The 12,076-nt window shown below is 36.3% G+C and overlaps 1 protein-coding gene across 6 annotated transcripts in view; it reads left to right on the top strand.

Moving 5' to 3' along the window:
• Positions 1–12,076, top strand: part of PHKB (phosphorylase kinase regulatory subunit beta) — a 214,910-nt gene that overhangs the window by 39,200 nt on the left and 163,634 nt on the right. For all 6 annotated transcript variants that reach the window (XM_072827267.1, XM_072827266.1, XM_072827263.1 and 3 more), the window contains one exon: positions 713–851. In XM_072827267.1, coding sequence (XP_072683368.1) covers positions 713–851 — 139 coding nt within the window. The remainder of the gene's footprint in view (positions 1–712; positions 852–12,076) is intronic.

Raw genomic sequence — 12,076 nt, 5'->3', positions numbered from 1 at the left:
TGGGATTTGGTTTGAAATGTTAAACATGTCTCTAGCCTGTATAATACGATATGTAAAGTAAAACAAATACATTCCTCTGAACACCAGACAAGTTAGTCATCAGGGGAAAACAAGATTTGGGTTTCTCTAGCAGTTGAGTTGGCTTTGGATTTAGTGACTAATAGCACTCTTTGTTGTATATTTGCTTTGTTGAACTTATTGTTCAAAATATACTTACTTTTTATTGATTATTTTTTCTTGTACCTATTGCCTTACAACAATTACTGACATTAGGTAGGATATGCTAAAAGCTTTTGTTTTTTTAATTTAATTTAATTGATTTATTTGAGAGAACATGTGAGAAAGGAGAAGGGGTGGTGGGAGAGGGAGAAGCAGATTCCCCACTGAGCAGGGACCCTGGGATCATTACCTGAGCTAAAGGCAGACCCTTTACCAACTGAGCCATCTAGAGGGCCCAGCTAAAAGCTTTTTAATTGCTAATTAGCTGAGTCCTTTCCTCAGACGTGGAAACACCCTTCCTTCAGGGTGGATTCCCACTTAAGCTGGAATGACTTAAATGAAGAGTTTCTGCATCCTAAAAAGTTGCATATTATAGTTAAGTTTAGGAACACCACCATTGTCAGAAGTAGGATGAAGAACTGAAGATTAAGATCTTCAGCGCAACGAAAATGGATGGCTGTATAATTCACTTTTTTCTTGTGTTCCATTCCAGTCAAGTCAACATTGCTACTGTATCAAAGTCCAACCACAGGTCTCTTTCCCACTAAAACATGTGGAGATGATCAGAAGGCAAAAATCCAGGACAGTCTGTATTGTGCTGCTGGGGCCTGGGCTTTGGCTCTTGCATACAGGTAAGCTGGTGTGTGCTCTTCTAGTAACTTTATGTTTGCATAATAGGGTTTTGTTGGCCTAAGACAGACTGGGCAGCTATGTTTTTGCTCTGCTGCTCATTCACTATGTGATCTATGACTGCTCACATCTCTTTTTAGGCCTCTAAACATTTCAGTTTTCCTAAGGATTTACACAAGACTAGTTCTAACATTTTATGACTGTCACCAAAATTTTTTTATCTCAAGGTTTTTAAATAATCATTCTTCTTTGGCAGAATGAGCTTCTCATTCTCCTTGAGTTGGTTGGTTTCAGAGGGACTTGATGGCTGATCAAATTTTGCAAATTATAAAACTGGGGCTCAGGCAGTTAACAGATTTATCCAAAGTTACATAACCAATTAATGATTGAGCAGATCAAAGCCCCCCCCCCATCCTACCCCACCTGACCCCAGTTTAGTGTTTTTTCCCCCTGCAGTTTGTTTGTGGTATCACTTATTAAATCAAGGTGTGTGTAATAATTATTTTATAAAGTAAACAAAAAAATCCCTTCAAACTACAAAATATCTTCTTTATTTTGTTATATATGGAAAATATCCAACATGTGTCCTGACTTATAGTTCTATAGTAATACATTTTAACCATTACTAAGATTAGGTTTCTGAATATTAATTTTCTGAAGTGAGACAAAAAAATACTACAGTTAGAAAATTGTATCTTTAACATGAACATGATTTCTCTGTCTTAAATTATTGATGTGTTGCATTTGTAAAAGAAAATTAAATACTGAGATTATATGAAACAGTCACCTTTAGCACACTGGTTTGCTTATATACAGGCATTTCTTTACATACTGTGTGAGCACAGTTTAGCTTCATTGAAGGTCATGGTCTTAAGAGTATAAAGAGCACCAGTAGTACCTTAACCAAGTGGTCAAGCTAATAATGGGACAATAGGTGCTTCACTGTGACATAGTGGTGAGTGGATATCATGAATGTTGACTTCTTACCAAAATGATAAAACAAATCTACCTGTAAATAAACAGACAAAGCCATATTGTGGCTACTTATAAGACAACTTGCCTAGACTCTTAAAAAATGTAACTATCATAGAAGTTACATACATATCATATGTATGAATATAACTAGAGTAAAATTGACTTAAAAAAGATATGACAACCAGGAAGATGGCAGAGTAGAAGGATCCTGAGGTCACTTTGTCCCACAGACATTCCAAGATAACGGTCACATCAATGTAACTAACTCTAAAAATGACCTGATGACTGACAGAACAGACTTTTACACAGTTAATTGTAGAGAGGAGGCCACATCCAAAAGAGTGGGAGGGGCAGAGACATGGTTGGGAGCCAAATCCCCTGTGAGACTAACTACAAAGGAGAGGGGTACCATGAGCCCAGAGAAGTCAGAGGATCAGACTCCCCACCAGGCACCCCAGGCACAAGGCACACACTGGGAAGGTGAATCCCTATTACACTGAGCTTTGAAAACCAGTGGGGCTTAACATCAATAGTTTTTACAATCAACAGGGTTTAATTCTTTAAAAATTCCTAATTTTGTTTTGAAAGAGCTGGAGGGTGATAGGAAACCTTGTTCCTGCCTTTAAAAAGCCAACATAAGGAGTAATGTGGTTGGGGGACCTCTGGGTGGCTCAGCGGTTGAGTGTCTGCGGTTGAGTGTCTGCCTTTGGCTCAGGGTGTGATCCTGGGATTCCGGGACTGAGTCCCACATAAGGCTCCCTGCATGGAGCCTGCTTTCCCCTCTACCTGTGTCTCTGCCTCTCTCTGTCTCTGTCTCTCATGAATAAATAAATAAAATCTTAAAAAAAAAAAGTAATGTGGTCGACATACAGCATAGGAGGAAGAGTTTGAAAAGTGTGTGGGGTCTTCATAAAGGAGATTTATTTATTATTATCAGAACAGGTATTAGAGGAGGAGGGATCTTTAGGAGACTTCTCCAAGAACAAAAGAGGTGGCAGGTGACATTTCTTTCCCCCTACACAGCCTAGAAAGCAAGACAGTTGCAGAATTAGCACAAACACTCTCCACTTATCTTGTTGGCACCAAGGGCCCTGCTCTTGTGTTCTCCTGGGGATCTATCCCATTCAACCAGCTCCATTCAGCAAGCATGTCTCCAAAGCATCTCCTGTGCCAACACACTTTGCATGTATTCCTGGCAGGGATTGGCATTATTTTACAGTGACTCCTTTCCTATGGAGTGGAGAAGATAACCACATAACCTAGTGAGTCCATAGTTCCAGCAGCTGAACTTTATAGCTAGCCATGCAGAGACAGTACCTTACCAATCGGTGTGACTGCAACCATGGCAGTCAGACTAGGGCCAGGCATCTGGTTTGACTGCCAGCCCCAACCACTAATGACAACTTGTCAGAGGATAGGAAAGGAGACCACTCTGTATGTCAGTGCAGTCAGCCCCAGCAAGTAGACTGAAGGCAGGCATCTGATCTGATTGATGATACTACTCAAATACAACTCTGATCCCCCCCCCCCCCCCCCCCCCCCCCCCCGCAAACTGGCTTCTTAACGATATGGAGGTAAAACCCTACTTGGTACATCAACAACAGGCAAAGTGGGCCATTGCAGCCAATAGGACTGAAGGCAAATACGACTCAGCCATAATACTAGGGTGTATGCAACCCACATAGGAGACACCTTTAAATAAAGCATCTGATTTTGGTGAATAGGGGGCATTGTACTATAGGGCATGACAAAACATCTTCATAAGGCCACTATTTTTAAGAACAGGAGATGTACCTGACTTTTCTAATACATAGAACAAACAGAATTAGACAAAATTAGGAGCAAGAGAAATATGACCCAAATGAAAGAACAGAACAAAATCACAACAAAAAAGCTAAATGAAATGGAAATAAGCAGTATGTCTGATAAAGAATTTAATGTAATGGTCATAAAGATCCTCACTGGACTTGAGAAAAGAGTGGAGGATTTCAGTGAGGCCTTCAACCAAAAGAAGATGTAAAAAAGAACTAGTCAGAAATGAATAATTTGAATAATTGAGACAAAAAATACACCAAGAGAAATCAATAGATTAGAGGAGGCAGAAGAATGGATTAGCAACCTGGAATATAGGGTAAAGGAAAGCAATGTGGTTGAACAGAAAAAAGTATAATAAAAAATGAGAATTAAGAGATTTCAGCAACACAATCAGCTGTAATAATGTTCACATTATAGGGATACTAGGAGGAGAAAAGAGAGAGAAGGGGCAGAAAATTTATTTGAAGAAATAAGACCAAAATCTCCCCAAATCTGGGGAAGGAAACACATCCAGGTTCAGAAATGAAAAAGAGCCCCCAGTGAAATTAACCTGAGGAGTTCCACACCAAGCTACATAATTAAATTGGCAAAAATTAGTGACAGAGAATTTCAAAGATAGCAAGAAAAAATAATAACAGAAATAAAGGAAACCTTATAAGGGTATTAGCTGATTTTTCAAAAGAAATTTTACAGGACAGAGGGATATATTCAAAGTATTGAAAGGAAAAGCCTGCAACCAAGAATACTTTACCCAATAAAGTTATAATTTAGTATACAAGGAGAGTTTACAGAAAAAAGTTAACGGAGTTTATCACCACTATACCAGCTTTCTAAGAGTAGTTAAGGGAATTCTTTGAATGGAGAGAAAAGGCGATAGTCAAGAGTAAGAAAATTATGAAAGGAAAAGAATTCACAGAAAAATGCAAACATAATAAAAGCAGATTACTTATTAAACTAGTATCAAGGTTGAAGGAAGAAAACAGTAAAATTAATTATATCTATAAAAATCAAAGGATTCACAAAATAAAAGAATATAATTTATGACATCATATATATAAAATGTGGGGAGGAGGGAGTAAAAATTTAGTGCTTTTCAAATGAGTTCAAGCATAAGTGACCATCAACTTAATATAGACTTGTATGCATAGGATGTTGTATATGAACCCAATGGTAACCATAAATCAAAAACTTATAATTGATACACAGAAAATAAAGAGGAAGAAATCCAAGCATAAAACTAAAGAGCATGAAGAGTAGAAAGGAACAGAGGAGAACTATTAAAACAAGCATAAGACAAGTAACAAAATGGTGATAAGTACATATCTGTCAATAAATTACTTTAAATGTAATTGTACTAAATGCTCCCATCAAAAGACATAGTGTGACTGAATAGATAAAAAAGCAGGACCATCATCTATATGCTACCTACAAAAGACTCACATCAGAACCAAAGACACATGTAAATTGAAAGTGTAGGAATGGAAAAACAGTTATCATGCAAATTGAAGCAAAAAAAAGCTCAGATAGCAATACTTGTATCAGACAAAATAGACTTTAAAACAAAGTCTTTAACAAGAGAAAAGGGTACATTGTAATGATAATAATACACTAACAAGAGGGTATAATAATTGTAATTATTAATGCACCCAATTTGGGAGCACCTAAAATACATAAAGCAACTATTTTTTTTTTTTTTTTAATTTATGATAGTCACAGAGAGAGAGAGGCAAAGACACAGGCAGAGGGAGAAGCAGGCTCCATGCACCGGGAGCCCGACGTGGGATTCGATCTCAGGTCTCCAGGATCGCGCCCTGGGCCAAAGGCAGGCGCCAAACCGCTGCGCCACCCAGGGATCCCCATAAAGCAACTATTAACAGACAAAAATTAACTGACAGGAATACAATAATAGTGGGGGACTTTAATACCCCACTTACATCAATGGATAGATAAATTGGACAGGAAGTCAACAAGGAAACAGTGGCCTTGGATGACACAATGGATCAGATGGACCTAACATATATTCAGAATATTCCACCCAAAATAAGTAGAATACACATTCCTTTCAACTGCACATGGAATAGTCTCCAGGAGACTTAGGTCACCAAAGAAGTCTCTATAGATTCAAAAAGACTGAAATAATATGCATCTATTATAACCCAAACAGTATGAAACTAGAATGTAATCATAAAAACAAAGTTTGGAATGGGCACAAATACACGGAGACTAAATAACATGCTGCTAAACAATGAATGTGTCAACAAATAAAAAACTACATGCAGGCAAATGAATATGAAAACATGAGATGTCTGGGTGGCTCAATCAGTTAAGCATCTGACTCTTGTTTTCAACTCAGGTCCTGAATCAGGGTTGTGAGATCAAGTCCTGTATTGGGCTCTGCACCCAGTATGGTGTTTGCTTAAGATTCTCTCTCTGTCTCCTTCTACCCCTCCTGTTTGTGCTCTCTCTTTCTCTCTGTCTCTCAAATAAATGAATAAATCTTAAAAAGAAAAGAAAAGGAAAAAAAAAAAACACAATGATCCAGAATTTGGGGGATAAAGCAAAACCTGTTTTAAGAGGGGCCATTATAGCAATGCAGACCTCCTTCAAGAAAAATTTATCTTACAACCAAAAGATCTAGTAAACGAAGAATGAGCAATGCCAGTAGAAGAAAGGTAATAGTAAAGATTAGAATAGAAATAAATAAAATAGAGACAAAAAAAGATTAATGAGGTGATTCTTTGTAAATCTCAACAAAGTAATTACACCTTTAGCCAGGACCAAAAAAAAGACTCAAAACCAGAAAACTGGAAATGAGGGAGTAATAACAACCAATACCACAGAAAAAGCATCAATAATTATTAGGGAAATGAAAATTAAAACCACAGTAAAATAACACTTTATACCTCTCAAAATGGCTAAAATAAGAAACACCAGAAATTACAAGTATTACAGAGAATGGAGATAAAAGAACTCTTGTGCACTGTTGATGGGAATAAAATTGGTACAGCCACTGAAAAAACACTATGAAGGTTCTTCAAAAATGTAAAATAGAATTACCATATCATTCAGTAATTCTTCTACTTTCTATTTACCCAAAGAATATGACAACACTAATTCAACAAGATTTATGCACCCCAATGTTTGTTGTAACATTATTGACAATGCCATAGATACAAAACCATTGTTTCCGTACCTAGAAATGTTCCAAGTGTCCATTCATTGGTGAATGGATAAGGAAAATGTGGATGTCACACAAACACACACACAGAGGAATATTACTTAGACATAAAAAAGAATGAAATCTTTCTATTAACAGCAACATGGAGGGATGTAGGGGGTATAATGCCAAGAAAAATAAGTCAGAGAAAGACACATTCCATATGGTTTTGCTCATGGAATTTAAGAAAACAAATGAACAAAAGAAAAAAGAAGCAAACAAAAAAGCATACTTTTAAATGCAGAGAACAAACTGGTGGTTGCTAGATGGGTGGAATAGATAAAGGAGATCCAGAGTACACTTTTCTTGATGAGCACTAACTAACATTTGTTGTTGAATCATTATATTGTATACCTGAAACTAATGTAACACTATGTTAATTATACTTCATCTAAAAAAAGGGAAAAATCTAAAATGTTAAATCACTCAACAGAAAATAAACATGACACTAAATTCCAATACTTGATTGGATCATAAATTAGAAATAAATTCTGGGATGCCTGGGTGGCTCAGCGGTTAAGCGTCTGCCTTTGGCTCAGGGCATATTCCTTGGGTCCAGGGATTGAGTCCTGCATTGGGCTCCCAGCATGGAGCCTGCTTCTCCCTCTGCCTATGTCTGTGTCTCTGTCTCTCTCTGTGTCTCTCATGAATAAATAAAATATTTAAAAAAATAAATCCTAAAAGTTATATTTTGGGTATGATTGGACAAATTTGTTATAGCATATATATTAGATAATTTAGTAACAATATTAAATTCCTTGGATGTAATAATAATATTATAGGTATGTAGGTGAATGTCCTTGTTTTTAAGATATTTTTCTATAGTCCTGAACATTTCCTAAATAAAATTTTGGGGGAATAGGGAATATTGCTTTAAAAAATAGAAGTGTATATGACTTTCCTCAGAAAGCTTTAAACATTTGATAGAGAATTTCACATCCTTTCTTTGTGGGCACACTGTGTATATACCAACTCCCTGGATAATTTGTTTTCTTTTGTATATAAAGCATTACATTTTTTATATTACTAGCAAGGAAATTGTTTCCCTTTTGGAGAATTGCAGGGGTACTTAGAATTATTAAAGTCCTTTTTACTTTTTTTTTTTAAAGATTTTATTTATTCATGATAGTCACACAGAGAGAGAGAGAGAGAGAGAGAGGCAGAGACACAGGCAGAGGGAGAAGCAGGCTCCATATAGGGAGCCCGACGTGGGACTCGATCCCGGGTCTCCAGGATCGCACCCTGGGCCAAAGGCAGGCGCCAAACCGCTGCGCCACCCAGGGATCCCAAAGTCCTTTTTTACTTTTGCAATATTAGGTTGTGATGATTTGTTTAGAGAATTTCCATGTAAAATTAATAGAAGATTTGTTTCCAATTCTACTTGTTTCTTTTTTTTTTTTTTTAAGATTTTATTTATTTATTCATGAGAGACACAGACAGAGAGAGAAGCAGAGACACAGGTAGAGGGAAAAGCAGGCTCCACGCAGGGAGCCTGATGTGGGACTCCATCCTGGGTCTCCAGGATCACACCCTGGGCTGAAGGCGGCACTAAACCGCTGAGCCACTCTGGCTGCCCTCTAGTTCTACTTGTTAATGGCAATGAAGTCATACAGAAGATTACATTAGGAAGAATTCCTGGGATCCCTGGGTGGCGCAAGGGTTTGGCGCCTGCCTTTGGCCCAGGGCGCGATCCTGGAGACCCGGGATCGAATCCCACATCGGGCTTCCGGTGCATGGAGCCTGCTTCTCCCTCTGCCTGTGTCTCTGCCTCTCTCTCTTTCTCTCTCTGTGACTATCATAAATAAATAAACATTTAAAAAAAAAAAAAAAAAGGAAGAATTCCTGAAAAATTAAGCTGTCAATATTTTCTCTTTAGAAACTTATATGTATTTCTGTTAATGAATGTATGATATAAAATTATTAATTTTTAAAAATTGTGAGTAATTTGATTATTCTCATTGCATTAGTTCTCAGTCTTATTAACAATCTCATGAAACCTCATACCTGTTTGGATTTGTGTATGTGTACTGAGGGCTTAAAAAGATTTTATGCACATTTATATTTTATACTCATGTAAGAGTATAATTTGGTGTTATTTACTTAATTAGATAGTTTATTATTAGAAACAGTGAGGTGATTTCTTTGCAAAAATACACTTTGAAATAGTTTTTTTTGAATATAGTATTATGGTTGCACTTTATTTTAGAGGAGGGAATAAAAACTAGTATGTTTGACTTTTTATTTTTTATTTTTTAAAATATTTTATTTATTTGACAGAGAGAGAGAGAGCATGTGTTGAGGGAGGGGGAGAAGGAGAAACAGACTCCCTGCTAAGCAGAGAGCCCTATGTGGGGCTTGATTCCATGACCCTGAGATCATGACCTGAACTGAAGGCAGAGGCTTAACTGACTCAGCCACCCAGTGGCCCTATGTTTGACTTTTTGCTTGTTTGTTTGTTTGTTTATTTTTAAAGATTTTATTTATTTATTCATGAGAGACATGCAGAGAGAGAGAGAGGCAGAGATATAGGTAGAGGGAGAAGCGGGCTCCGCACAGGGAGCCTAATGTGGGACTCAATCCTGGATTCCGGGGTCAAGCCCTGAGACGGAGGCAGACGCTCAACCACTGAGCCACCCAGGTGTCCCTTAAAGTATCATTTATATGGGTGCCTGGGTGGTGCAGTCGGTTAAGTGTCTGACTGTTGGGTTTAGCTTGGGTCATTATCTCAGGGTCCTGTGATTGAGCCCTGTGTCTAGCTCTGCACTTAGTATGGAGTCTGCTTGGGATTCTCTTTTCCTTTCCTTTTCTACTTATGTGTGCTCTCTCTCTCTCTCAAAATAAATAAAATTTTAAAAAATTAAAATATAGTAAAATATCATATGTCATGTTGCAGTTCTCAATGTACTGCTGTTTAAAATTAAATTATATATAACTATATATTATAACTAATATAATTATTTTATTATATAGTTATAATTAATTTCATTATGTATACTTATTTTTGTTTACATGGCTCAGTTTAAAACTTTCTGAACCTACTCAATTACACAAAATCTGTTAAATGAATCTTGATTCTATACTTTATGCTATTTTAAAAGGTATTATGTAATGTTTTTTCATTTTTTGTTTCTAATGATTTCTAGTGAAAAAAATGACTTTACATTAGGCTTAAAATATGGAATTTAGTTCTTTTTTATATTTGAGAGGAGTGATTTTTTGAAGAGTATTGACTTCAAAGAGTATGTGTAGATGGTCTAAATGTGTGTGTGTGTGTGTGTGTGTGTGTGTATATATATATATATGAAAAATGAGAATACACAGCCAACATTGAGGATATACCTTTGAAGCACTATCCAAGAGAGAGAGAGAGGTAGACTTCTGCATGAAATCAGCATATTTCCTCCCAGTTATCAGATTTATAGCTGTTTTAGGAGTTGAGAATAATAGGTGGCCCTAGTTACTGTTGGTAAACAATCAGATCATATGACAATTTCTACCAAACAGTATTGATTTTATTTTCCTTTAAGCTTGCTTGTAGGGACATAATGCACTAACAATAGGATTCAAATGTTCAGTTTCTTCACTGGATATATATTTATAAGTATAAAATTCTAGTTCAGATATAATTGCAGGATTTGATATATTAGAAATATCTCAACACTCATACATAGCTTGTAATCAGTAAATGCACAGATTAAAGTTCTTTCATTTATTCAGTCAAAGTGTTCTTTAGATCATATTAAAACTTGAGTTTACACCCACAGAGCTTGTTAAAGAGGTAGAATATTACCAGAGCCTGGTGGAAAATGTAGGAATTATTTTGGATCATCAGATTCACTTTAAATCTTTGAAAAGGTAATAAAATATAGATTGGTGGCCTAAATGTTTTTACTCACATGCAACTATTCTTTTACTCTCTCAGAAGAGAAATACTCTTCTGGTTTCTATTTTATTTGCAGAAGAATTGAGAAATAAGAGAACTTCATTAAAATAGAACTTTATAGTGGATGATTTATTCTGAAATATTTTGTTTTGGTTAAATGCTTATTGAAATTAGGGGCAGAGAATTATTTTAAAGACAATTTTAGAAGTACTTCATTTTTTTTTGTTTTTGTTTTTGCTTTTGTTTTTAGATGAAGTAGGAGTTGGAAACAAATTTGAACTCATTTAACCCAAAGCGTACTGTTTCCTTCATGTATTAATGCCTGGTCCATTGTTACCTATGCCATAATTTGCCTCTATTAAAACACTGGTGGGGATCCCTGGGTGGCTTAGCAGTTTAGTGCCTGCCTTCAGCCCCAGGCATGATCCTGGAGTCCCAGGATTGAGTCCCACATTGGGCTCCCTGCATGGAGCCTGCTTCTCCCTCTGCCTGTGTCTCTGCCTCTCTCTCTCTCTCTCTGTGTCTCTCATGAATAAATAAATAAAATCTTTAAAAAAAAAAACACTTGTGTAGGACATTAGACAAAAAAATACAGCATAGAGCAAAATCATGGTAGTTTTATTGTAGTTCCTGCATATGAAGGGAGGAATAATGTTCTGATGACAACTTGCTTTTGTCTGACATTGACAATGCTATGTTAAAATGATCATTATTCCTTCTAACCCCTGGTATATGAGATCTGCAGTTGGAAGAGGAGATAATTGTAATATGCTTTTTAAGGAGACTGGTGATGCTTTTTATCAAGTGAGGATGATTGCCAGATATTTTTGTTAAGATTTAGTGAAATAATGAATAAGTTCCTTTGATTTGCAATAGTGGGTAACTCTCATTACCTTTTGATCCATGGTAAAAAAAAGGAACTTAAGAACAGAAGAACATCTTAACTTCACTTAATAGTTAGATGTTAGCTGTTTTTTTCTTTTTAAAAACAAATAGTATAAACAGTGGACGATTGATTTTAAACTAAGACCCAAGAATGCAAAACTGTACCCACCCACATACATCATGTATCATACTGGATGTGTATTTATTTGAAGGCGTCCTTGACTAAAGTGCCCACCCTGACATTATTAAACATATGGCAGAACAAAGAAGGCATGTGTCTACTTCAATCTGTGTTTCTTTGAATCCAAATGGCCATTGCATAAAGGGATTGATAACTAAAAATTGCCTTTATTCTGTAACAGCAAATTAAAAAAAAAAATCTTTGGTAGATTTTTTCCAATATAGAATATCCCTTAAAGTTTTAGCCAAGTCAATGTAGAAATATTGTATGC

This window comes from Canis lupus, chromosome 5 (genome assembly GCF_048164855.1).
Source record: "Canis lupus baileyi chromosome 5, mCanLup2.hap1, whole genome shotgun sequence".
Classification (NCBI taxonomy): Eukaryota; Metazoa; Chordata; class Mammalia; order Carnivora; family Canidae; genus Canis; species Canis lupus.
Note: the sequence above shows the minus strand (reverse complement) of the source record. Positions and strands in the feature narration are given on the sequence as shown.